Consider the following 27,022-nt stretch of genomic DNA (forward strand, 5'->3'; position numbering starts at 1 on the left):
CAAATTAGCCGAGCGGCACATTCTGACGCCTGGATGTCGACCCGCCGCACATCAAACCATAGCTCGATGCTATATAAACCAACAAAGAACTCTCTCTGTCTGTTTTTTCAAGGCTAGCCTTATTAAATTGATAATGATAATAATAGCGCGCGAGCGCAGGCGAGCGAAGGGCCATTCTTCGGCGTTCCCACAAATTATTCAGCCGTGCGGCTTAGTAATTACAGCAGCCAGCCCAAATTGCACTCTCAATGTGCGCACTGTGCACGCGTTCGCCACAGCTCACAATTGGAGCTTGCGAAGGAAAAGATGGACAGCTTGATCCGGCTTGAGATTGAATTCCAAGAAGTCAGAACCGAAAAAAAATGTGTTTCCTTTGAAGCATTTCTAACAAAAGGAAAATTTGTTTTTGTATTATTATTAATTAATAAAAGGGAAAAATCTATTAAAAATATGAACGGAGATTAATAGAAAAATAGTTTTAAAAATTGTTAAGGCTGATTATTGAATCTATAGAAATTTTTCTAATAAAAATATACAATTAAAATGTAAAGTTTCTTTGGTTTTGGCAAAATTTGAAACGTTAGGAAAAATTTGAACTCATTTTTTCCCCAGTGAATCTGTTAGTTCATTAATTTTTAAATTATTCCAGCCATTACTGAAGGCCAAATTATAGCTTAAATTAATAAAAACCCTTTAAGCTGCGTAATGAAATTCATAGCATTTAATTGTTTTCCTTTCTTCTGGTGGTCTCTCAAATTAGTATTCGACGACGCAATACCTTGTAATTTTTGCCTAATCCCATGACAGTCTCAACTTGTACGTGTAGTTCTTTAAGTATCCATTAAAATGCAATTTCGCATCCGCTTTCCCACATAAATCTCAGCAACGTCCTTCAAAGTTTGCAGCAATTGTTTCATACCGAGAATTGTTCTGCAAAAATAGTGGCGAGACAATAATTAAACAAACTACAAAAAAGCATGCGCAGTTGACCAATTCAACCGCAGGTAATTGAATAATAAATTAATTTTTATAAAATTCCTGCTAGGCAGGTTTTATTTTCATAAGACCAAACCACTTTTCCTTTCACTTTGTTTGTAAAAAGGCAAATATTTTTTTGTAAAAAGTTGAAAAGCAACTGGCGCTCCAGTTTTGAATTCGTGTGCCATCATCGACCAGTCATCCTTTTCGAGAGTCATTTCCTACTCAAATCAGTAGAGCATTAATAAAAGAGAGCAGAGTTTGTGCTTTTCAGTGCCATCATTTTTTTTTTTTGCTTGTGGTTTTTTTTATGCAAATAATTTCTTTTTTATATATATTCATATTTTTACAGATTTTTAAAGGGGTCAACTTTTCTCATTTTCCCGCGTTCCCCATCTTTTTTTATGCTCAAAAGAGCTGGAGATTGAAAACCCAGCCAGCAAGTCATTTTTGAGAAGCTTTTGAAGTGTGCTCGAGTATTCCCGAGTTCTTTCCTTCGTATCAAAAGAGCCGCGGGGCAGTCATTTCTGATTAACACTTACAACGCAGCCGACCAAGATCGATAACTGAAAAACGTCAGAGGCTGAAAAAAATATCAATAATAAACTCCGCGAGTAGACAAGGGACTGCAAAAAATCTCGAGAAGCCGAACTGGCCGACGGACAATTAATGCGGCACCTGTTTTGCCGAACGAGATGCGCGACTTCCGGGTTTGCGTTGCTGGAGAGCAATTTGCGCCACTTGGCTGACGACGGACGATCCATCGTAGAAAACAATGGCATGACACGGGCTTGCACCAAAGGCGGAGCCGATTTAAATTACTCAGCAGCACGGCTTTGACTATACATGCAGTAATTTTAAATGTATAAAACGAAACAACACTGGAAAAAATGGACACGCAGCCAGTCAATCGAGTTTCCTTCGAAATCAAGGGCAGAGTTGAAGTTTTTATTGCACTGATCGGATGTTGTAATGTATTAAAAAAAACACGCTTTTTAGCAGCGTTGAATTTAATTGAGGACAATTTAGTTTGATTTAATATTTAACAAACGGATATTTTTCTTGGAACATGAAAGCGTTGAAAATAATCTACAATTTTAAAATGAAATTTTAATTACAATTCTCACAGGTAGTAAAAAAAACAGCTTAAATGAACTTGAAAAATTAAAAAAAATACTGAAGAGTTGAATAAAGTAATTATAATATTAATTAATAAAACCAATTATTAGAATACAAAATAATTTTTTAAATAATTAAAGATATTTTACACAGGATTATATGAATTGTATCTATTTTATTATAGGTTTACTTATTTCTGATCTGTACTCCAATTTTTATCGAGAAGAGATAACAAATAAAATTCACTGACGTAGGACTTACAATTAGATTAATCTGCATCGTGGAATTTTAATTCCAAAATTAACTATTTGCAGATAGCCTAATTGTGATATCAAACTTAACACATTTAATTTTAAAACCAATTCATGAAAAAAACCGCATTTAATTGTTAGTGGAGTTTTCATCCCTGACAGCAGTTCACGTTCTTTCTTGATCAGTGCCAGCAAATTTGATCAATTGTTAATATTCGATAATTAAATTGAAAAAAAAAACTAATAATTTAATAAAATATATAATTTTTTACTAATTTTGAATATAAATTATTGAAGTTTAAAAATCAATTTTGTATCTCATTTAGTTTTATCAAATTTCATTAAATCAATTTGCTAAATTGACTAATTAAAAATTTAAAAGCTTCTCAATACTGAGAAATGTCTTCATCTTCGGTTACTCTAATTATGGAAAATATAATATAATCTTTCCTTTTGGTTGTGAAATAAATTCTTTTGAAGATTAAAAGCGGACACGAAGAAGAAATCTCCAGCTCTATGCAATAAAAATAAAACTAATCTCTCCAGCACACCGAAGCTGTTTTAATTATCGCGAATTGAAATTAACCCGGATTCGTCAATGCCCGAGTACGTGAGCTGTGAAAAGGAAGATTCTCTCCTCTAACCTCGATTCGCAACCAGAACGAGACTTATCTCTTGGCAAAGCTCTTGAATAATATATAAAAAAAATTATAATCGCAACTGAAAATTATATGCAACAATAAAAAAAAATTTAAAAAATTCAGGTACTCACAAAGTACAAAAAAGGGGCGCAGGGCACGTAGTATCCTCGGTTGTTCATGCTAAAAGCTGCTTCTTCAGCAGTCGCGGACGACCAGGGTCACAGCACTTTTGGAACGCGGAACACATCACAGAGCAGCACTCACAGAACGAGCCAAAGTTCGGCGGAACGTGCAGCAGAATGCAGACAACTCATTTTGGTTCGATCGTCCTTGCTCGCGATCGCTCCTCCACTAGTGTGAGTCACAGGCTGGTGCTGGTGCGCTGCCGAGTGCCCGTTCTCCAGCAAACTTGCAGATCGGCCGCTCGTGGTGCTCCAGTCGCAGCACCGCTAACTCTGCTTCACCTGTGCCGCAGACAGCGCCGCGCTCGATAATCCACGGCGCGTGCGCAGCCCACCAAACAGGCACCAAAGTTAACTCGTAAATTATACAGTCGGCGCGAAAGAGCCATTTAATTTATTTAAATCTCTGACGATTTGTCCTTCCCCATAAAATCATCTGTTATAATTACAGGTGATTATTTTTATTAATTTTTTTTTTGCAACAATCAACTTGCAAAAAAATCAATGCTCAGATTACTCAACATAACGGAGAAAAAGAGATTTTTTAACGAGGTAATATAAATTTCTTTGTTTGAATATTTATTTCGGTTTATTACATCCTCAATCTTTTTAATTTAAACGAACAATCAATTAGGGATATTGTCTATGATATTAATATTTTTTTTTCATCCTTCTCATTGTTTAACTTATTTTTCAAAAAAATTTAAGAAAGTCAAAATCCCCTAATCATCTGCTATTCTTAGTATTCTTAGTTCATTACAATTAGAATCCCTCCATTTAATATTGACGTCTTTCTTAAAAAAATTATATATTTTATTCCAAAATTTCTAAACGCATCATTTAAACAAAAATAGCTCAAAACTGCCTCGTTTGAAACCATTCAAAATAAATACATAATTCATTTACTTAAGTTACTTAATTTCATATAAAATATTGACATAACTGCCATAAATGTTAAAAAAATTACATCAATTAATTGATATCTAATTCCATCGTGTTTAAAATTTTTTTATGCAATGTTCTCGATCGGGCATCACAACAATTAAACATATTTCAATGCACTTCGATTGTTGTTTGACATCTCTGATTATAAGGTATAAAAGGTAAAATAAAAATTAACATAATCAAAAAGAACGCTAGGTTGCGCTTGGCAACAATCAATATCTGGCTTTGATTGTCGAGATGCGCGAAACTTCCTTATTATGTACAATGAAATATAATTTTAAAAAAATGTAGAAAAATAGCTATTTAGGCGCAGATAACTCTTTTTTTATTTGTCATAAGACGCTTTCTTTTGATTTTTCTTTTTCTTTAAATCAAGAGTGTCTAAATAAGGCCATATTTGTCTGCTCAACTAAAAGGTAACAACACCCTATTTATATAAATGTCTTATACAAATCTTTATACAATAGTCAGCAGAGGTTATTGAGCAACATTATTGTTTCTTATGTAATTAGATTTGCTAAACCTCTCTTTGACTCTTTGTGCCACACTCTTAAATTTAAAAAGAGAAATTTTATCTCAAGGCTACGAAATTTGCTGTAAAAACGAACAATTTTACTATTTCTGTGATTTTATCACCTATGGCTATAGTCCGTATTCTATTTCCAGCAAAAAATTTTCCCCAAGAAAACCAAAATTTTTCGGTCCGATGCGCCCAAATGCCTATCTGCATATATCATCGCGCGGCTGACCAGAGAGAGCCAGAAAGGTCTGTGGGCGCGCGAACAAAGTGCTTGTGTTTCCCACAACACCGATTTCACGCAAAATGAATTATGTTGTTTCGGACAGGCGATCGAATCGGCCATCAACGAAGAACCACCGCAAAATAATTTGATTTCGTTTTTTTTCCATTCGTTCCCTAGAGACTTGTTTTTTTGTAAATCGGCCGAATTTAAACGCCGCGCGCAGCTCCACGCTCTGATAATTGCGAGCGAGAAAAAAATATGAAATGGTTTTAGATCCGTGGTCATTGCACGTCAATATCATCAGGAATAATTCTTCCAAATTAATTTCTTGATCTTCAACAAAAATGCTTAAATTATGTAGATTTGTTATTTTTATTTGTATTGTTAACAAAAACCCACATTTAAAGGTCTCACTCTCATTTGCATCTCACTATTCATTATTCCCATTATTCTAATATTTTAAGTGATCGGGAAAAGGACCATTATTTATACCCGAGAGTCAGGAGAAATTAACATTAAAATGGGTTAGTCGGGGAACAATTACGGCGAGAGCGCGTTTTGATTATTGTTTCTCGTTGGTTGCTGCGGCAGGTAGGAGGAATATGTGGGCGAACAATAGATGCATTATCATAATGAATTAAGAGTCAGCGCGATGTTTCTCTACGCCTTATCCTTAACGCGAACGGCACATGGACAAATTTGGATCGTGGAACTTAAAAGACTTTTGATTGCTTTTGCATTCCATTCCATTTCAACCTTAATTAAAGACAGAATTAAGCTGAACTTTTTGTCTCCCACTGAAAAATTTTCTAATTACACATTGTTTTGGCAAGACTAAAATCTGCTGTACATATTATTGTTGTATTAAATCATTCAATAAAGGCGCGTAAAATTTGTAAAAAAAAGTCGTGGAAATTCAAAAACAAAATTTCTATATAATAAAATTAAATTTAATAATTAATTATATTACCAGAGCATAAATAAAATTTCATTAGTTTTGTTGTTGTATTTATTTTACACTTTTTCACTTAACATTACAGTCAAAAATTTTTCACTCCTTCAATTCCTCTAAACTGCACTCTTTCATTCTTAAGCTCCATATAATATTTAGTTCTTCTTGCCCTAAAATTTAAAATAAATAGCGTTAAAAAAATTAATTTCTTTCAGAAAATTTTCAAACCTTCTGCTTGGTGGCAGAGACAGAGCACCTGGTCTGTGCGTGCAGACCCTCGTGGAAAACGCAGTCGCAGTTCTGGGTGTTCTCGACTGCAAGCAGACTGGCAAATCTGCTGGACGCGCTCTGGATGAACTGCTTGCGAGGACCAGCCTTAAGTTCGTTGAAGATCTTGCTGCTCAGAACAAGAGGCTTGACCTTTAAATAAACAGTTTAAATAAAAAATTTGTTTCATGAAAATCATATAAAATTACGGTGTCAATGTAAGGCGCGCAAGAGTCGCTACTGTAGTTAATTTCGGAGCGGCCATTGGGGTCAACACCCTTCTTGGTGTAGGTGATGGCAGCCTCAGAATCAAAACCAATGATCTTCTTCTCAGCAGCAGTGGTGGTGATGTCGATGGGTTGGACGAGTCCAACAACAATTCCGCGGTCCTTGAAGAAGTTTCTGGCCTGCAGGAAGGTCAATTGCTGGAGCTGTAAAAAATGTTTAAATTTCAGGAAAAACAGTAGAAAAGCAGGACTAATAAATAATAATAATGAATATTATATAGTATTTCAATTTTAAAATTGTTATAAAGAATATAATATTTGAAAATAAATGGATCTAACCGAGACAGGCAGTTTGGTCTTGTGGCACTCGCTGCTCCTGACGAGAATGACAGCCTTTGCAGCATCAGGTCTGAATGGGAACTCGATGACCTGTCTGAATGCCTGGGCAAGAGGGGTGAGACCCAATTCAAGGGCACTGTACTCCTTGGCCCTGTTGAGGAAAGCCAGAAGAGGGTGCACGTTAGCACCAGCATTTCCAGATTCAGAAGCGCCGAATTTGAGCTGCTTGGGTGGATTGGTGCTGTCAAAGATGAATTTGCCATCGGTGGTGTAGAGAGACGGCCACTGCTGGCCAGGAGCGCCATAGCCAATCAGGACGGACCTGATGTCGGTGAAGCCCTTTGAGGTCAGATCCACCTTAACCTGAGCAGCCAAAGGAAGGACCAAGTCCTTGAAGGTGACTTCGTTGTCGGAAACCTGTTCGACGAGAATGACGGCGTCAACCTTGCCAGCTGTCTTGACAACAGCAGTCTTTCCAACGTTGATGCTGGTGGCACCCAAGCTGCATTGAGCTGGAAAAAGAATATAATTAATTTAATATATTTTCACAGCTTTTTTTTAAAGATGATAAAAAGAATTTGGTAGACATATATTTGATATTAAAAAATTAGGGAAAATTACCGCAGTTCAAAGGCAGGGTGGGTAGAAGGAAGGTGGCGTCACGGCACTTGGACACATAAGCAGCGGCAGCATCACAGATTGCGGCACTCTTTTGCTCGGGAGTCTGAGCATCGTCGAAGGCATCCTCACAGCCCTGGCGGTAAGGAGTGCGGTCCACAAAGGAGAAGCACTCACTATAAAAAAAGTAGAGTATAAAACAGAGTTTTCATTAAAAAATATTACGAGAAAGATGCAGGAGCAGTGAAAGCATTTGCGCATTCAGCGTGGGTGTTGTGTTTGTGCTCGACAGGAACCTGGTTCTGGCAGGAGTCGCTCAGCATGTAGGCGTTGGAGAACTGAGACACGGTGGTGGCAATCTGACAAAATTTAAATAAGATATCTAAGAAGATAAATTATATTAAGATGATTAACCTTTCCATTTGGCAAGGTCCAGTCGTCAAACTTCTCATTGGTGATGGTTCCGAGGAGACCACGGGTCTTTCCAAAGTAGTAGCCATTGACAGCAAAAGAGCAGAGGTCGTGGTGCAGGTCACAGACAATTTCAACTCCGTACTTGCTCTTGAGGTTCACTGCATTCAAGGTGCGATAGATGCTGACGTCATTTTGGTGGAAGGGCAGATCAGCAACTTGTCCATTAACCAAGACCTGAGAAAATTTTAATGAATAAAAATAGCAAGAAAATTATGAAAAAGTAAAATTTACAGAGTGGTCAGCCTTGATCTCGACATTGTCCTTGGCGTCGATGTAAGCGACAGACCTGAGCTCATTTCCGGCCAGCTCGACAGTCAAGCTGAAGTTGCCATCGTCAAAGTCCTTAGCCAAAAGGTACTGGCAATCACCCTTCAGGGTGTAGTGGTCTCCGTCAAAGGTGTAGAAGTGCTTAGATCCAGAGATTTGGCCAAAGGCTACACAATTTAAAAATGAAATACCAAAAAACATTATTTACAATTAAATTTACCTCTGTAAGGAATGACAGCATCGTCAAAACGGCGGGGCACAGAGTAAGTGAAGAAGATCTCAGCAGCCGAGGGCAGATCGTTAGCACCAAGAAGCTCCAGAAGGCTAGCCCTGAAGCTGGTGAATTGGGGCAGGGCAATCAGTGAGTCAAAGTTTGCGGGTGTCTGAAAGAAACCAAATCAATGCATTTCAAAAGTATTGATTTTGTAGACTTACCACACTAAATTTCAAAATGTTTTCAAGGTTCAGGCCCTCAATTCCTGGAATTCCAGAAGCTGCAGGCAGATTTACAAGGGCGGTGAAAGCCTTGACCAGCTTTTCGGTCAGCTTCTTCAGCTCAGCAATGTCATCCACAGGTTGACCCTTAACCTTCTTAGTGATGTAGTCGACAAAGGCATCGGCCAATTCCTTGAGCTCCTGGTTAGGCAGAATTTCCTTCAGGTTATCGGCAATTTCGGCAAACACTCCGTCAAAGCGCTCCAAGAACAGTTTGTAGAACTCTTCGTATCTCTCCTTGATTTTGTCCAGGAACGGCTGCGACTCGAGCTGCTTGATGATGGTCTTGATCAACTCATTCACGTAGGTGCTGAGCTCATTGGCAATTTCTCCAACAATCTTGCTTTGATCTGCATAAATAAATCATATCATTGATTACAATGATTTAAATAATTTTAGTTAAAAAAATTATTTTACCTTTGATGAACTCGGCAAAGAGCCCGAAGATCTTCTGGATGTCACCGCTGTTGGCCTTAATGGCTTCCAGGACCTTTCCAGCCAACTTAGTGAAGATTTCCAGGAAGGTGGTGAACGTGCTTGACAAGGCTTTGCTGACATTTCCAATAGCTTCAGTAAAAACGGGAGTCAGTTTGTTGATCAATTCGGCGAATTTGCTAGCCCATTCCTTCAGGACAGTCGTGACCTTCTCGACATACTCGCCAAGGGTCTGCAGGAACTTAGTGACAGTCTGGGTAAGACCACCAACAAGGTTTTGGCTGAAATTATTATTTATAAAAAATAAGTATCAAAATTTCAAATGTTATAGTAAAAATATAAAAGCTTACATGACTTCGAAAATTTCATTTATGGTCGGGTCAGCTCTAAGTTCAGTTTGCAGGGCTTCAAATTGAGCCTTGCATCTGTCGATGAGGGGTTTCAGGTTAGGCTGGGATTTCTTTAGGCCTTCGAGGATGGATTTGGCTCTGGTCTCAGCCACCTTGTAGTTCGCAGTAACACACTGGGTGAGTCTGTCGGCGGCAGACTTGCCGATCGTCTGCAGTCTGTCAAGAGCAACCTTCAGCTGATCGGGGTCAAGGGTCTGTTCAGTCTGCAGGAAGTTGTCCTTGTCCAGAGCGACGCGGAGGCGGAAGAGCTTGGCAGAGCTGCCAGCAGATAGGTGGTCAGCCTCCAGCAGAAGCTCCTTCTCCAGTTCGAAGGCGCCAGAGTAAACGGTGCGAATTTCAGGCTGGTCTAAAATTTAATTTTTAGTTAAAAATCACATTTTGAAAACAAAAATAAAAATTACTCACTCTTGTCATAAGCCTGGTACTTGAAGCTTTGATAACCGATCACTTCTCCCTCAAAGTTGATGGTGTCAAGGAAAGACAGATAGACATTGGCCTTGGGAGGAATTCCTGTTTGTCTCTTGCAGTCTCCGTGAATTCTGAGGATCTCGCAGGATGGCGACCCGACAAAGATCAACAGGCTGTCGATGCTGGCAGCAAAGATGGCAGCAGTCTCCCTGACCTCGTTGTCACTCTTGCAAGTGATGACGGAGCCAAAGCCAACCTCCTTCTTGGTAGCAACAAAGTGGTTCACAGTGGTCACGTCCAAACCCTGGGCCTTGCTGGTGATGGTCAAGGTAGAGGTCATGTTAAAGCCGCCATCAATTGGGACGCGCTCATTCTTGATGCTGAACACAATGGCCTGGTTTTTCTTGGCGAAGACGTCCAGGGTGAAAGAGGAATCAAGCAGAACCTGTCCAGTTCCAATCAAGTTCTTGCTCTTGAAGACAAGGTCCTGTTAAACAATTGAATAAAAATTAATACTAATAAATTTTTTGAAGATAAATACTAGCCTTTCCAATAAGAGGATGAGAAATTTTCAGATCTGATGTGTAAATTGTGCCATCCTTGCCCTTGTTGACGTCCAGGGAGGACAAAAGCGTCAGCTTCTTGTCAGGCTCATTAGCCTTGTCCAGGTAAGCAGTCAATTCAGCCTTGTAGCTCTGAGAGTTCTCACTCTTTGCCTGGAAAGAAATAATTTTAAACTCTCTTCGACTTATAATTTTGTCAAAGAAAGTATACCTTTTCGGGAGTGGAGAAGACACCATCAATGGCAATGGTCCTCTTGGGGGTGATCAAGTGCAGACCAAGAGATCGATCCTTGAGGAGAGCTTCGTACACATACTTGGTGGATTTTTCAGCCTTGCCGAGCTCAGCCTCAATTCTGTGCTCAAAAGCCAAGCCCTTGCGGTGCAGTTTGGAGTTGATGTTAAGTGCGAAGGGGTTAGGAGTGTGCTCGAAGTCGAAAGAAACCTTATTCTCGACATGCAATTCAGTGGCATCTAGTAAACAAAAAATTAATAAAATTAAAATTTTTTTAGTTCAAATTTGCTACCAGTGATCTTAAGGGTGTTTCCAACATCAACCTGAGAGCACTTGTCGTTACAGTACTTGGTGTAAGTTCTCAGAGCTTTGTCAGTGAGAAGGAACTGAGCATCGATGGTTCTCTTCAGCTTGCCAGTCAAAACGCCGTTCAGGGTGATATCAAAACCAGTTTCGGAATCCTTAGCCTTCTGGAGAACGCGGTGCGCCAACCTGATGTCGGATGAGTACTTGTCACCGTTCAGCTCAACTTCGCCCTTGCCCTCATACACAGTGCTTGTGCCATCATCCTTCTTCTGGAAAGTGGTACTGGGAACAATGAATAATTTATTATTACTGTAAAAATGTCATTTATTTTTTTATATATATACCTTCCCTCGATGTAAGTCTTTTCAGCGGACTTGATGGAAACGTTGATCTTGCGTCCCTTGGCACCCTGGTTCTTGCCATCCAGGTGAACTCTGACCTTGCTCAGTTTCAAGTCCTCTGAGTCCAAGTTGACAACAACATCAAATTCATCGAAACCTCCAGGGTACTTGGCAACGCCATTGACGGCCAGATTGAAGGGCCTGTTATTGAAAATATTTTACTCTCCATAAAATATTAATATAAATTTAAAACGTACTTGGCGCCTCCAACATTGATGTTCAGTTCACCCTGAATCTCGTTGCTAGATGGTCTCTGGTAGGAAGCGTGGGTCTTAAAGATTGGGGTCTTGTCAAACTTGGTGATCTGGACTGAGAAGACTCGGCTGACTTCGCTCAAATCAGCCTTGCCATGGAGAAGATAATGCCGAGCTTCGTTGTTGTCGAAGTTCAGTTCAACATCAGCCTCAATCAGCTTTCCAGAATTCTGGCTCTATATTTTGCATAAATTTAAAAAATAAAAATTTTAATTACCATATTTCTTACTTTATGGTCAAGTTTGAGCACAATGGTCTTGTAGTTCTCAATGGGAGTGTCAAGAGTGATTCCAAATTTGCCGCTGGTAGTTCCGTCTCCAGGGGTCTCAGCATCGAACTTGAGTCCAAAGGCTGTGCTGCCCTGGCTGAGTCCGACCGTTCCAGTGAATTTGCGAGCCCTGTTAGTGTCAACCTTAAGCTCGGTGGGGCCAGTGTATTCGTGGGAGAAAGAGAATTCACGGGGGTCCTTCTCTTCAGCCCCCAAGAGGCTGGTCAGCTTGTAGTTTCCTTTGCACTCGCTGGCGGTGTGCACATAGTCGTAGTGGGCAGAAATGTCATACACTCGGGCATTCTCGATTTCCAAGAAGTCTCTGGCGTTTCCCTGTTGAAGTGTTCATTAATTTTAAAGCATAAATAATTTATTGAGATTTTACATTGCTAGCCTCTGTATCAATGCTACCCTTGTAGGAGGAAGTGTACTTGACTTGCTTGTAGCCCTCGAAATCAGATTTCAGGTTGAAGCTAAGGTCATATGACTGATCCTTCCTGTTCTTGAAATTGAAAGACGTCTCGGCATCAACAGCAACCTTCTCACCATAACGAGTCGTCAGGTGATACTTGGGAGTGTCCTGGATTTCAGCAGTGAAAATGGAGCTGAATGGTTGAGGAATGGCAGATCCAGTGACATCAATCTGAATTAAATTAAATTATTATATAAATATAGTTTCAGCCAAAAGATAATCTATACCTTGTGGACAATAGTTTTTGTGTTGTCACCAGGAGTATTTTTAATATTATAAGCAATAACAAGGTTCTTCTGAGCAGAGTTCAGCTCCAAATTAGTGTCTACGTCAAAGGTAGCAACAGCGAAACCATCAACGCTTGCGTATTTTCCAGAGTACTTCAGCTTGTAATCTTAATAAAAAAAATTTATTGAATTTTTATTCATTCCTTAATACAAAAAACTAACCTTTTCCGTCATCAAATTTAATGAGAGCAGTGGTTCCCTTTCCTTGTGATTCCTGGAGCTGGACCAAGTCAGCATACGCACTGATAACCTGTTTGCTGGGCAGCTCGAGGGAGCCGTCAAATCTGGACATGACTCCATTTTCCAGAGGAGTGCGATTGGGCACAACTCCCTTAAGGCTGATCACAAAAGTACTGTCAATGATGGAAATTGTGGTCCTAAGGAAAAATTTTATATGTCATTAAGGGAACTATGACGTCAAAAGTTATAATTACTTTGTGTCATAAGAGCGGCCGTCTTTGTTCAAATCAAGACTCGAGTCGATGGAGACTTTGTTGCTAGGATTCTTGTCGGCATCAAGGAGAACATTGACACTCAGCTCACGGACGGTTGCCTTAGCGCCAGGGGCTAGTTTTCCAGTTACAACAACCTTGCGGTTAAGTTTTTGAGAGTTGAATGTAGACTAAAATTATTTAACCAAAATTAATATTTGCCACATGAAAGCAATAAAAACTAAATACATCAATAGTTCCTTCATTTTTGCTCTTGGTGTGGCTGAAGGTACCAGTTCCGTCGAGGAAGTCCTTAAGGAAGACTTCAAACTTGCCAGTTTCAGTGTCACCGTGCTTAGCCTCACCCTTAACCTTGAAGATTTCGACAGATCCCTTTGAGAACTGGAGGTGGCCCTGGCTTTGTTCAGGGGTGTTCTCAACACCAGTGCAGACACTAAAGTGATCAGAAATAAATAATTAAAATTAAAAAATAAAATTATTAAAAATTACGTATAAGTGTCAGGGAATCCAGTGATGGAAACAACAGAGGTGATCATGAGCTTTACATCATTCTTCAACACTTTGTGAATGAGGTCCGATTCAATCTTGAAGACCTTATTCTCGGGCTGGAGGTCAACGCTGAACAGGGTCTTGGAGGTGGTGGGAGTCTCGATGACACGGTTTGAGTTGATGGTCACAACCTTTCCGGCAGCACCGGCCTTGAGAAGCAGCTCGAAGCCACCAGGGTCCTTTGAGTCTTTCTGTCCATCAGGGCCTGGGATGTTGAATTTGTAGTTGAGCTCAGAAGTGAGCCTCTGCTTTTCATAGCCAACCTCGGCGATGAAGTGCACACTTTTGTCACGGACTCCGTCGGCATCATAATGCAGGAAAATTCCAACACCAGGTATGCTCACTAAAGGCGCTATTTGGTCAAGGCAAGAAATAAGAATAAATTACTATATTACATTTGTTCTTGGTGGAGAAGGAGGCGATCTTTTCCTCAGATTTCTCAGCCTGCCAGTGCTGTTCGATTGTTACGCTGTGGTCTTCATTCTTAAGGTCAGTACCGTAATAAACCTTCAGTTTGTTGTCAACCTTTTAAAGCAAAATTTATAAAAAGCTTTAAATTTGTAAGTTTTAACTATTACCAAAAGCTCGTCACGCTTTCCATCATAGTTAGCAGCAAAGGCAGCCTCAGGATACTTTGATGCCTTGAATTCAATATCAAAGTGAGCAGCCTTGTCAGATGTTCGCTCGTACTTGCTCTTGAGGGCAACAGTTTCAGCAAGGTTGTTGTACTTGGCAACCAGGTCAACATCAAAACCTGTATTCGAGTGTCCGGCAAAACCATCAAGCTGGTACTTGTTCTTGGGAATTGTGACTGCAACTGCGGTGAAGGTCAACTTGTCCAAAGAGCCACTCTTTTCGTGCTTGATAACGCCTATTTTTAGGAATAAATTTTAAACATATACATGAATATTATTTAAAAAATTAGTACCATCAACAGTGTACTGCTTGTTGGAGCCATCGTCACCAGGTCCAGAATAGGTCAGTTGAGGCTTATATGTGGTGGCAGCATCGGAGGACTCAATGACAGTAAGACCAACCTTAGCTTTGTACTCATCAGCATCCATCTTGAGAATTGCATCAATAGCTTTCTCCTGCTTGTCTTCAATGAGAGTAACTAAAAAAATTCATATATAATTTTAAATGAGCTTCATTTGGATAATTTAATAATATACCAGCAGCGTATCCAGACTTAATTGGAGTAATGAACTCAAGCTTGGCCTCATTTTGACTCTCCCTCTGTGCTAAAGTGAACAAGAATTTAACAAGCCTCTCGGAGCTGGCACGAGGGGTGCTGAACTGGAGGCTCCATCCTTTCACATTGGGATCTGAATTTATGATAAGTTTATAATTTTTTTTAGCCCTAATTTTTCACTTTATCTTCTTACCCTCATCGTGGTACTGGGCATTGATATTGTATGCTGTAAGGGCAGGGTCGTCCTTTTTGATCAGAACATAGTACTCAGCAGGGCCATCCAGAGGGAAGAAAGGTCCTTTCTTGGGCACACCTTCATTAGGGAAGCTCAAATCACCGCAGAAAGTGACACCGATGAATGGGGACAGCTGGTCAAAGCAGCCATAATATTGTTTTCTGGAACAAAAAGATTTATTTACAAAAAATTTAATTTATTTGACATGTATTCTTACTTTGGAATAGTAATAACAATCGGGGTTTGGACGGGAGCAAATCCCTTGTCACGGCTGACGCTGAAAAGGTCCGACTTGACATGCAGAATCTCCTGCTGAGCAAGAGGGGTGCCGATGTTAAGGTCAAAGCCCTTGCCGTTCAAGATCTTGAAGGTCAGGTCAACACCATTGGAAGTGTGGATGGTGGCAGCGTGCTTCAGGCCAGAGGCAGCAATGTAGAAGTCAACAAAGAACTCACTTGAGGCTTCGACGGTCGCACTAATAATTTTTAATTAAAATTATATTCTAAAGGTGCAATCAGATCCTTACCTCGGAATGAATTTGAATGCAATATCAGTCTGTTGGGGTGCCCTAACAATAGCTTGCAGATCAAAATGTGTTTTCAGTTCAACCTTGATAGCAGCAGTGGCAGCAGAAGTCAGCTTGAGTGGGAAACCAGCAAACGTGGGGTAGGTGAACTCGGTGTCAAAGAGCTGAACGTTCTTGTCGATGTTCAACTAAATTGGAATTGTAATTTATTAAGTTAACATTATTTTAATTAAGAAAGATAATTTACATTATAGTCCTTAGCCTTATCGATGGTGCTGTCAACTCTGTCAAAGATTTTGTCAACGATGCCAGCAGGGGTGAATTCAGTGGGGTTGCCGTAGTAAGAGTAGAAAGCCAGCTCGTAACCGAAAAGCTTCAGGTAAACATCAATGTTGATGTTGTCGTCATCCTCCAGCTTAACCTTGGCGCTCATCTTTTCCAAACTCGAGCGATCAACTGATCTCTTGTTGCGGGTGGACTGTATGGACTGGACGGCCCTTTCCCTAAAATAAAATAAAAAATTTGAATTTATGGTGTTTTTTATGTATATTAAGCTTACTTGATCTTTTGGGCAAGGTTGTTGACAGTCTCATTTCCGGTGGTGACAACATCATTGGGAGAATGAGTCTTGAAGTAGCCCTTGGGCCCAAAGTAGGTCTCCAGGATGTGCTCGAGGTTCTCAGCCCTAAGGCCGACCTCCAGCAGGTTGAATGAGTGTCCCAGAACGTTGGCGGTCAGGTTCAGGTCGGTGCTCCTGGGAAGGAAGGACTTCTGCGAGAAGATGACATTGGACTCGGCAGAGGCGGCAACACCTTCCTTGCCCAGGGAGAAGCTCAGCTCAGTGTTGGTGGAGAAGCGGCGGTAGTCGTACTTGTACTTATTCGCAGGGACCCTGATGGATCCAAGGATGGCCTTGGCTCCGGCCTTGTCAGGGTTGGCGGAGGCTCTCAGGTTGCGCAGGTGGGTGGCGATGAAGGATCCAACCTGGTTGACAGGCTCATTTTGCACAAGCTTGCTGACTGACTCAAAGACTTTGCCGCACGGGCAGGTGGCGGCAACAAGGTAGGCCTTGATACGCAATTCAGAGTCTTCCTCGCGGTCCTCCAGGATTTCAAGAATGGTAGGCTTCAGCTTGGCGTTGCCAGCGTCACTCTGGATGGAGTCGATGACGGCAGCGCGCACACGAGTTGAGTACTTGCGGCTGGCACATTCCTTCAGTTTGTCAGCGACAGAGTCAGGGATGTAGTGGGCATTGTGAATACCCTTGAGAGCTGTCAAAATCTGAGAAAAGGTATGAAATTAAAAATTAGAAAATAAAGTTTTCATGATGTCAAAATAAAAAAATTGAATAAACTTTTTAAAATTTAAAAATTTTCCATACGAATTTTGTTCTGTCTTAGAAACATAAATAATAAATATTTTTTGTTTCAATGTGGCATTTTTTCTTTTTAAAATTTTAATAATTTAAATTTTGGCAAAAAAGAGAAATTTTATTTACCTTGTCTTCCTGTTCGTGGTTGTTGGCGTTGCAGTTTTCTAGGGGCCTGGCAATTCTTTCCAAAAGGGTGTCAATTTCCTTTGCTCCCTCAATTCCATGCTCCTCATTGTACTTGCCTACCAGGGATCCAGCACCAAGAATAAGGTTGCGTGCAGGATTACCCTTCTCGATCAGAGTGGTGATGGCCTTGATGGAGGCAAGGGTGGGGTGACGATTGAACGCAAGACTAGTGTAAAATTGATCGAGGTCCAAAGCCTTGCTCTTTGCTAGTTTTACCAAAGCCTCAACAGTCTGGCCAGTGGCAGCGTTGATAAGGGCATCGAGCATCAACTTGCTGCAATTTAAAAAAGTATTAAACAAGTTAAATTTTTATGGTATTTTTTACTGACCCTCCACATGGGTTCTTGCTGTTGGTATTGTAAACCTGCAGGAGATTGGCAGCAGAAGACTGGCGAATAACTTGGATCAAGCTGCGGACATAGTGGGCAGAATCGACACTGTGGGCTTCGATGGCCTTGCACGCTTCCTCAACTGCAGCATTAATGGCCTTTCCACTAGAGTAGTCGCTACTGGATCCATGAGGAGCCTCGAAGATGACGGAAACAGAAGTTGGTTCAGCAGAGGCTATCAAAAGAAAAATAATCATAAATTAATTATTTATCTAAATAAATTCAAACAGTCGAAGTTACGCAATCTGCCCAACTTAGAAGTAGAGCGGATTGCATACTTAGCGATCTGCAGGCGTTCGTATCTCCTCACCAGCAAACTGCGCGTCTCCGTCGGCGGTGCCTGTGAGTGTGATGTTGGTCGAGACAGTGATGATTGCTCCATTGCCCTGGTTGCTGTAAGGCACAAAGTGGTACTCTTCGTGTCCGGAGGCAGCCTCGAGGACCTTGTTCTTCAGTCTCTGCTCTAGACGAGCACTAGACTTGATGATGGGATTGGACTGCTCAGGCTGAAAGTTTATTTTTCACATGTCTAACAAATTTTCAAAATTGAATTGAACTTCTTACAGCGTCAAAGTCGTAAGAGGAAGAAGGAATTGAAGAGATGATACTCTCTCGGTGCTTGCAGCTGTTCAGGTTGCGGAAAGAGTTGATCTCGGTAGTGCCGTCGGCTCCGTTCAGAACAGTGGATGAAATTTCGCAAGTGCCAAAAATGTCCGTCTAAAATTATTATTGTTATTTACCATTTTTTTTCAACCTTTTAAATTTTGGGATTTACATATTGCTTTTGCTCCACAGGGACCTGGAAGAGCGAAGCAATGGCCCTCTTGACGTTCAAGGAGGTGATGGAATCTGCCTTGTTGGCGCAGAACTCAGACACAAGCTGGCCATTCTGGACGCCGATCAGGACTGGTGAGCCCTCAATAGCAGCGGCACCAAGGTGCTTCTGCTCATATCAAATAAATTTGAAATTAGCCAAAATTTTGTTGATAATAAAAAGGAAAATGATAGAAGTAAACAATATATATAAATAAAAACTATGATAAATATTCCTACCTTTTCTCCATTAATGACTGTGGCCTTCTTAACGGTCAGTATGGCCGAGCATGGGCTAACCGCCTGCACGGTCACTTCCGAAGTGAGATGGAGTTTGCCCTGGGGCACGGTGGCACCGCTCAGGACGCTTGAAGTTTGCGTTTCCAAGTGATATGAATAGATCTTTTTCGGCTCAAAAGCGAAAACATCATTCGATCCTGAATAACAACGGGTTGATATAATTTTTTTTTAAATTTAAATTTAAAAAATGATTTTTGTTTAATCGATAAGAAAAATATGACTGAAATTTACCTGTACATTCAAAGGCAGGGCAGGTCTTCAGGGGAACTGTAAATAAAATTATAAAAAAAATTATTCGCTTGCGTGGCCCTTGGCAACAAGATAAAAATTATTTATCAAATTCTGAGGCGTTATTGAAATTTGAACCGTGACATTGACTGACTTTGACCTCTTGACTCGGGCGCAGAGATAACAGACGGAAATTTTAGAGAAAAACATGATAAACGCCTTTCGCCAAATCCACGCGACAGACGAGTGATAGAGAGAGATGAGACATTTTATGAAAAAAAAAAAATTGAACGCAGACAAGTCGTAAAAAATTATGACACCGACCTACATATTAAAAATTGCAGTTCTGTTATATACAAAGGACGAAAATGAGCTTTTTTATGCTTATTAATTTTTCTCTTTTTTTCTCATTTGGTTTAAATTTTTAATTGATATGATAATTTCCTGTTGCGTAATACATAAATGGTTAATAAATATATTTCAACGATTAGTTCAGTAAAATATGTTACATAACAATACAAAGTATTGCTTAAAGTTCAAAATATTGAATTGAGAATAAATAAATAAATTAATTAATATTTAATGTCACTTAAAAAAGAAGTTGACGCTTGAGGAGATGATCATGGAAATTAAGAAGTCGGGCTTGTCCTCGTTGTAAAAATTTTTATATTTAAAAAAAAAAATTTGAAAAAAAAATTACGAGGACAAGCCCGACTTCTTCATTTAATTTAAAAATATTGCTCATAATTACGTAATATAATGTATTTTTTAGAAATCAAACCAAATTTTACAATTTAATTGCTAGAATTATGACAATTTAGCATGCAGGTCATTAGATAAAAAAATTGCAAGAGAAAAATTCATTTTCCAAAAGAGTATTAGAAGAAGAAAATACTGAATATAAACCAAAATTATAGAAGATAAAAAAAATGTATATTAAACATGCAGGTACTTACGCGCGAGGGCCGAATTGAGGAAAACCACGAGGGCCACCAAGGTGGGCAACACCTTGCCGGTCGCCATCTTGCAAAAATCCAAAGGGCTGTCTGTCCGGCAGCGGCGACACCGACCGGAGGATAGAAAGAGGCGCGCCAGCCACCCGCCCTTTTATACCCGCGCTTTGACCTTTGCTGCCGGCGTTCTTCATCTTCAATGGCCGACCCGCACTTATCTGCGCCGGCGGACGGCGATATGTCATTGTTGTCCACGCGCCCTTTGGAGCCGTTTCCGCCAGTTCAGGGTTGTGGAAAGAAAATCGCAATTCGCAATGGAAATATTGAATTGCAAATCTTTATTTGCAAGTAAAATTTTTGGATTTAAACAATTTGTGGGATTAATTATTTTCTTTAAATTTGTTATTGAAAAGATGTTTTTAAATTTCAATATAGCATGATATAAATGTTTTGATGTAAAAAATAAAAAAAATGTTTAGAGATGATGAAAAGATGTCTTGTACTTTGCTGCCGCGCCTTCTTGTTTTGTGGGTTTACATGATGACTGTTTGATCAAAGTCTCTGTTTGCATTCTTAGAATATTAATATCACCTCTCAAAAGCCGAAAATAAGTTTTATTTATCCCAAATAAGCAGTAATTGTAATTATTTTTCAAAATGTTATAAAAATATATAATTTTTACCAACACAAGTCGCAATTTTTATTGCCCAATTTTTTCTGCGTTTCATTTCCTACAAATGTGACCAAAAGTGACGCAGCGCTGATGACCCGAGATCAAAAATTTTACAATCGCGACATAAATTGATGCGGGAAAATGTTACTAATGAACTGCGACGCAAATAATTGAAGACGAGAGGCTGAAGGAACTCGGATTTTGGGCGATTAAGAGTTCGCCGGCTCCAGTCAATGGGCATTGTGTTGGCCCGCAGAGGCCAGCCAAGAGCTATCACGTGAGTCACTATTGCGTACGGACTGCTGTACAAAATCTGATTAAATCTTCAATTATTATCAAATTTAATCCTCCGGACTTAATGAATCCCAAACTTAGGAGTACTAAAACTTCTACAAGTGTCATCCAAAATTGAAAATGAAAGTATTTCTTTCATTCAATTGTAAACCAAAAATACAAAATATAAAAATTGATTTTTTTAATAAATATAATGAAAAATAAAATATCAACTTTTTTAAAGTTACTAATTTTTAAATTGCTTTGCTTTGGTCTTTTTTATAAGATTTTCAATTTTGGTTGCATCATGGATTTCAACGGGGCACGTCACTCGGAATTACGTAACAAACGCGATGGAAAACTCGCAAAGAATCAAACAATTAACTTTTGTGTTCACTCTCAAAGTCTGATTGTAAGACAAAGACACTTGTATTCTCAATGCCTTCATTTTCTCCGGCAAATAAACACCCCAGTGTGGCGCACCGTAGATCAAAAGGCAGTCCGTGTCTGTTCTCGTTACCCCATCGCGATTATTTTTATTCGGCCTAATGGCACTCCCATCATTCAATAGACAAGATAACCCTTCCTGAGTGAGAACAATAAAAATAATGCATTAGCCGCAGCCGACGGCGCAGCTTTGGATTTGAGCAGATTCGATAAGAGAGAAGCTCGTCGGCAGCACGCGTGAAATTATTTTAATTAGCGAGGGCAATCACCCGAAATTCGAGGTCAGAGGGGACAATCTTGAAGGGATGTGAGATCGAGCGGGTTATCGCTGGACCCGTCTGAATACGAGGATTTCTCGGATTTGCTGCAAGTTTTTGCGCGCATTTTCTTGCACATGAAAATTCGGAACGATAATAACTTTTTTGGAAAGTCTAAATAAATATTTCCAAAATAAGACTTATTTACAACAAAGAATGATTTTAATAAAATTTCTAGTCAAAAAATTATTTATAAAATATTATGCACAATAAAATAAAAAAAAAAATACCTTAATCCAACTTGTCACGCTACTGGTGTAAAATTTAAATTATGACCGTCAGGCAATTCCACATAGCTCAATTTTTCATTTTATGAAAGAGCGCACTCATTTCCTACAGCGGTAATAATTTTCTCTCTGTAATCAACAATCCCATGCACGAATCAGCAGTGACAAATTACTTCCTCTAAATTTAAATATCCTTTAAATCCACTGAGAATGGTGAGAACTTCAATAATAAGATCAACTTTTTTTTTACCTTACAGCGATTTGAACTTATATAAATGTATAGATCCTTTACAAAATTCAAAATTTAGGCAGGACAAAATCATAAGTCGTTTTTATTTCATTTGCGGAAACTGACATCCTGCTGTGTCGGCATTGAATTTAGTTGCATGGAACGTTGCAGTCGCAACAGCGGAGCGCTTTATGGAAAATTTTCATATACCGTGGCCTGAAAAAATGGTGAAATCGTCTGCGTTGCTCATCATTATTTTCACTATAGGACCAACAATGGCTCAGTTTGGGGTAAATTGAGGATGCATGACTTCCAAATTTTCCATTTAAAAATGCAATGTCAGGGATCGCCTTCGAGTCAAAATAATGCCAAGTTGGCCTCGTACTTTGAAATCAAGAGTACGGACAATTTTACAACGGTCATGAAAAACGTGCGAACGCCTGCCAAATTGGAAATTCCAGCAGCTGAATTCGACAAAATCATGATCAGCTTGAAACCCAGAGGCGACAGCAATTCCATGAAGGGAAGGAATAAAGAGCCAGGTACATAAAAAACTCTACTGAAGAAATTTAAAAAATAAAAAAATAAATCAACTTTTCGCAACTTTTATTGTTATAGACGCGGGAAAAGTGTCCATGGCGACTAATTCGGAAATTGACAAGGGAAAGCCCCTCGATAGTGGTCACTTTCCTTGGCACGCGGGGATAAACGCCGACGGAACCCACTTTTGCGCCGGGGCTATGGTTTCAAGCCGGCACATTATCACTGTCGCCCATTGCGTAAATGAGTAAGAAGACTTTTTTAATTTGAGAAGACTGATGAGAGATTTAAATTAAAAGAAGAGTAAAATATTTTATATTTGATTACGGCCATTTGCTGTGGATAGAAATCATAAAGTAGTTTCAAAATTGGAATTTTCAAATGAAAATATCTTATTTTTGAGTAATTATTGCAATTTAATCAAAGAGCAGTGATTGCCACCTTTTTTTTGAAAAAAAAGTCTTCATATTAATTTTAAAATATTTATTTCAGAAAAAAATGCAAATATTGTGAAATTATTTTAATTTAAAGTTATTTATTTAATTACTTTAGTGAAAATCGAAAATTTTGTTTTACATTAAACTGGAAAAATTATATCTGACGAAAAAATTATTTGCTTATCTACGCAGCATATTTCTAAAAAGAAATATTTATAGTTTAGATTTTCAACATGTTTTGTCGCTTGTATATGTTTTCATGATTAATGGCCCGAATTTCAACGCACTTCCGTTTCAGTTTTGAAAACTTCACGATCACTCTGGGTGATATAGACCGCAACCAATTCGAACGAAACGTCATCCTCATGACGACCGACGCGAAAATCGTGCACAGCAATTACGAGCCGACCACATTCGCCAACAACATTGCCCTGCTGACCATGCCCATCCCGATCGCCACCAACGGCAGTAATAATCAATTCAAAATCAATTCTCAGAAAAACTGTCTTGTTTTTTCAATAAACCGGAAAAAACTGCGTGTCGCAATTGGCGACCTCAAATGCAGCTTGTTTGTCGAGACCGAGTTGATATATAAAAAAAACCTTGATGATTTACGGGACAAATTCCACTAGAGAATGAATGACTCTATCAGAGCATCCATTGACGCTGAATACACTAATTAAAATGGTTGCAGATAACATCAGGCCTATATCGTTGCCAAAGAGGTCAGACGCAATTAAGACGTTCACGAAGGAGAGGGCCTACCTCACTGGATGGGGATTTACAAATGATGGTGTAGTAATTTCACAATTTTTTGTACAATCAAAATTTTTTCAGTTATAATAATATTTCTTAAAACATAAAACAGGACTTAGAACTTATTGAGTTTAGAGATTTTAAGTTCATGAACGTGTCGCTTTTTTCACTCGTAATATTTCAATCGATTTAATTAGAATTTTTTTAAATATTCAGGAAAACAAGCCAACGCATTGCTGACAAGGGCGAATGTGACGGTTATGGAAATAGGCGACTGCTACAAATTCTTTGGGACCTCTGTAAACTTCCAGCACTTGTGCACTTTGTCACAAGTTAATACTTGTTTTGTAAGTTATGAAATAATTTTATCCAAATTCCAAAACTCTCAAGAAAAAAAGGGGAAAAAATGATTTCAAAAATAATATTAATAATTAAAAAGGAGGATTTTTACCAATCACCAATTTAACCAGAAAATTATAAAAAAAAAACTTTATTTCATTACAAAAATTTGTAAATCAAAAATATAATTTTTCAATTAATTAACTTCATCATAATAAAAAATATTACGAAGTCGCGCACGAGCTCCGACGCGAAAAGCGAAGGGTCGTCAAGATAAATTCGAAAATAGCAGGAAGGCCTTGACATTGAATACAGCCGGGTTTATCGCTGGATATTTCAATGAACTTTGTCACAGGCCAACGACGGCAGCCCTCTCGCCTACCGCGACTCCGAAAACACGTGGAGCCTCATTGGGCTGACGCACTTTCGCAGCGACGGAAACTGCGAATCGGGCGACCCACTCGTCTTTGTCAGGGTGACGGGACTGCTCGCCTGGCTTTCGGAAAAAACTTCCCTCGCCGTTCGAAACTAATTCGTAAAAATTGGAATTTTTAATCGATCTCATCAGCAAATTAATTTGAAGTGCAAAAATTTAATTTTTGCTTGAATTACATTTATTTTGAAAAGTTATTGAAAAATTGTTTCATTTATGTGCTTTGATCCTTTACAAATTAAAATTTATTATTTATGGTTATTTTTCGAAATGAATTCAATCATTCTTTTCAGTGACTGAAAAACACTTAATAAATAATTTTAAATTTCTTAATTCAGCCAAAATTGCTGATTGGGATGAAATAAATGAAAGTCTGTTTAATGGGGGAAAAAATCTGAGCAAAGTACCAAATTATTTGTAAAACGCGCGTAAATCAGCAAAATTCTATCTAAACTAAAGCAGACAAGGTCAAGCCAATGTCATAGTTCGAAACATGAGAAAATTACCAAGAGATTGAAATAATTTAAGGCAGTTTTGAAGCGCCACTTATCCGCTTCGAGAAAATTCTAATCATGGAGAAAATAGAATTTCAAGAGGGTTTAAGTGGTTTGACTTCGACTATTTTACTACGATTACAAATTTTTGCATCTCAGCAAACAATATCGCAAAAACAAACGTATGAGGTGAGTCAAATTTGTTCTCGATCATGTCTTAGCAATCATAACTTGGTTTAAATATAGATAAGAAACACCCGATCTTTATAAATAACGAAGCGCAAAGCAAATTAGTAGGTGCAAAACTTCTTGATCTACATAATGAGAATATTGCTTTGTATTGCTGTTTGCCTAATGGCAGGGGCTTTGGCCCTCGACATGCGCCACCTCCGACCCGAGACTCGGTTCATGAAGCCTCTTGATGGTCCAGAGAAGTTCACCCTGAGCGAGTGGCAACAGGTTATGGAAAACATGAAGCCCAGGGCTGATGCACCCATTGTGGACAGGTGAGAATAAAAATTTGATCATTTGAGTTTGTTGATTAAATGAAATTTAAAAAAATTTAAATCTATTAAATAAATTAATTTGAATATAATGCATGTAAGTACAAGTAAAAAAATTATTTAGGTTCTAGAAAATTATATTCAAATCAGTCTTTAAAAAATTCTCAATTAAATTATTAACTTTAGGAAGATGAGGCAGCCCCAGCCAGATTGCGCTGGTAAAGTTTTTGTCGATGTTAAAGAGGACGGACGTATTGTGAATGGAGCCGTGGCGACCAAAGGCCAGTTTCCCTGGCAGGCGGCCATAGTCATCGATGGTGCCTCCTTCTGCGGAGGATCCCTCATTTCAACCACCCGAATCCTGACCGCCGCCCATTGCGCTCAGGGCACTTCTTACAGGGTACTTTTTTGCAAGCAAATTAAATTTGAATTGTCTAAATTTGTCGTTCGTAGGTTATTCTTGGCGCGCAAAACGTTTCAGTTGGGATTGAAGTTGGCCGAGTAGAATTTACGACGACCGTTAAACTTGTTCACCCGAGCTACAACCCGACCGTGCTCAACAACGATCTTGCCATTCTGACCCTTCCATCAGCCGTCACCCTATCAAGTAATTTCTTCTTAATTTTCAATTTTTGTACCCAGTGTAAAGGAGGATTATTAAATTCGATTCTTTTTCAGCTTACATTTCCGTCATTCGCCTTCCCAGACTCTCGGACGCGTCAAACACATTCTTGGGAACATCAGCCACTGTGAGTGGATGGGGAAAAATTTCAGATGGTAGGCCAATATTTTATATTTAATTATTCTCAATCAATGCAATAGTAATTAATTTATTTTAAAATCAAGAGATTTTAAATGCACAGAAGCAATTAAATTATTTTAGGCCAAAATAAGTAATTTTTTTTTCTCACTAGCCACCACCAGCATCACCGATGTTTTGCGTTACGTTTCCCTCCCAATTATTGCCAACACGCAATGTGCAACAATTTACGGCACCAGTGTGGTGATTTCCTCAACCCTTTGCTGCTCAGGAGCGGGTGGACTCTCCACTTGCAACGTAAGTAAAATAATTTATATTTTATTCAACCGAGACTGATTCTTTTTTAAATTTTAAAGGGTGATTCAGGAGGTCCTCTAGTTTACACCGAGGCAGATGGTGTAAAAACGCAATTGGGCGTAGTTTCCTTTGTTTCCTCCACAGGTTGCGCTTCTGGAAACCCTTCGGGTTACGCCCGAGTGACCAGTTTCCTCAACTGGATTTCAACCAACACTGGAATTGTTATCAGGCCTTGATAACTATAATCGCAATGTTCAAATGAATAAATTTTAAAATTTATGCAAACATATTGTATTTTTATTAATGAATTGTTTCTCACAATCAGAAACACTTATTACGTCTCGAACGTTAGTTTTAAAGTTAATTTAGGATTCTGAATTTAACTAATAGAAAACAAAAAGAAAGACGAATTATTTAGAGACCGCCAGTTAAAAATTTTATAAATTGGGCAATACTTTCAATATGCCAAGGACTGATGATGGTTTGAATTTCACTATTTTAACTACGATTACAAATTTTAGCATCAGCAAACAATACCGCGAAAACAAACGTATGAGGTGAGTCAAAT

The 27,022-nt window shown here is 39.0% G+C and overlaps 4 protein-coding genes across 10 annotated transcripts in view; 2 read left to right on the forward strand and 2 right to left on the reverse strand.

Annotated features, from left to right (window-relative positions):
• The window catches only part of LOC132192436 (uncharacterized), a 34,722-nt gene extending 31,331 nt beyond the window's left edge, over window positions 1-3,391 (reverse strand). For both annotated transcript variants that reach the window (XR_009441338.1, XM_059612399.1), the window contains exon 1: window positions 3,121-3,391. Coding sequence is in view for 1 of the 2 variants with exons in the window: in XM_059612399.1 (XP_059468382.1) it covers window positions 3,121-3,168 (48 nt within the window). In the remaining variant the exon portion in view is untranslated. The remainder of the gene's footprint in view (window positions 1-3,120) is intronic.
• A 2,387-nt stretch (window positions 3,392-5,778) lies between these two features.
• On the reverse strand, window positions 5,779-19,862 carry LOC132205866 (apolipophorins). The gene is made up of 42 exons (XM_059635207.1): window positions 19,733-19,862; window positions 18,780-18,815; window positions 18,489-18,685; window positions 18,211-18,378; window positions 18,000-18,152; window positions 17,746-17,941; window positions 17,376-17,610; window positions 16,987-17,320; window positions 16,048-16,769; window positions 15,736-15,991; window positions 15,489-15,676; window positions 15,180-15,437; window positions 14,921-15,123; window positions 14,708-14,860; window positions 14,464-14,649; window positions 14,114-14,406; window positions 13,931-14,060; window positions 13,476-13,878; window positions 13,215-13,419; window positions 12,969-13,156; window positions 12,697-12,911; window positions 12,475-12,641; window positions 12,161-12,418; window positions 11,737-12,108; window positions 11,451-11,683; window positions 11,197-11,394; window positions 10,839-11,134; window positions 10,526-10,785; window positions 10,297-10,467; window positions 9,749-10,238; window positions 9,284-9,689; window positions 8,916-9,214; window positions 8,439-8,848; window positions 8,224-8,386; window positions 7,968-8,170; window positions 7,677-7,910; window positions 7,488-7,621; window positions 7,266-7,438; window positions 6,645-7,156; window positions 6,288-6,509; window positions 6,040-6,231; window positions 5,779-5,981 (listed from the first exon to the last, which is right to left on the reverse strand). The coding sequence occupies exons 1-42, from the start codon at window positions 19,797-19,799 to the stop codon at window positions 5,967-5,969; spliced, it is 10,194 nt and encodes a 3,397-aa protein (XP_059491190.1). The 5' UTR covers window positions 19,800-19,862; the 3' UTR covers window positions 5,779-5,966.
• Window positions 19,863-20,529: 667 nt separating this feature from the next.
• On the forward strand, window positions 20,530-24,622 carry LOC132205869 (brachyurin-like). Of its 4 annotated transcripts, none has more exons than XM_059635213.1 (8): window positions 20,530-20,679; window positions 22,049-22,185; window positions 22,239-22,437; window positions 22,514-22,682; window positions 23,171-23,340; window positions 23,567-23,665; window positions 23,845-23,975; window positions 24,323-24,622. In XM_059635213.1, the coding sequence occupies exons 2-8, from the start codon at window positions 22,087-22,089 to the stop codon at window positions 24,497-24,499; spliced, it is 1,044 nt and encodes a 347-aa protein (XP_059491196.1). In that variant the 5' UTR covers window positions 20,530-20,679; window positions 22,049-22,086; the 3' UTR covers window positions 24,500-24,622. The 4 variants fall into 4 exon arrangements, with proteins under 4 accessions (XP_059491196.1, XP_059491195.1, XP_059491197.1 ...); XM_059635216.1 differs by having other exon boundaries at window positions 20,549-20,679; window positions 22,067-22,185; XM_059635212.1 differs by having other exon boundaries at window positions 20,537-20,679; window positions 22,163-22,437.
• A 125-nt stretch (window positions 24,623-24,747) lies between these two features.
• Window positions 24,748-26,943, forward strand: LOC132205871 (brachyurin-like). 3 transcript variants are annotated; one of them, XM_059635220.1, is made up of 7 exons: window positions 24,748-25,083; window positions 25,256-25,400; window positions 25,584-25,797; window positions 25,851-26,004; window positions 26,076-26,174; window positions 26,312-26,454; window positions 26,514-26,943. In XM_059635220.1, the coding sequence occupies exons 2-7, from the start codon at window positions 25,273-25,275 to the stop codon at window positions 26,688-26,690; spliced, it is 915 nt and encodes a 304-aa protein (XP_059491203.1). In that variant the 5' UTR covers window positions 24,748-25,083; window positions 25,256-25,272; the 3' UTR covers window positions 26,691-26,943. The 3 variants fall into 3 exon arrangements, with proteins under 3 accessions (XP_059491203.1, XP_059491202.1, XP_059491201.1); XM_059635219.1 differs by having other exon boundaries at window positions 24,751-25,083; window positions 25,141-25,400; XM_059635218.1 differs by having other exon boundaries at window positions 24,751-25,400.
• Window positions 26,944-27,022: the final 79 nt, after the last annotated feature.

Source organism: Neocloeon triangulifer, unplaced genomic scaffold (assembly GCF_031216515.1).
Source record: "Neocloeon triangulifer isolate White Clay Creek 2 clone unplaced genomic scaffold, ASM3121651v1 ptg000003l, whole genome shotgun sequence".
NCBI classification, from domain to species: domain Eukaryota; kingdom Metazoa; phylum Arthropoda; class Insecta; order Ephemeroptera; family Baetidae; genus Neocloeon; species Neocloeon triangulifer.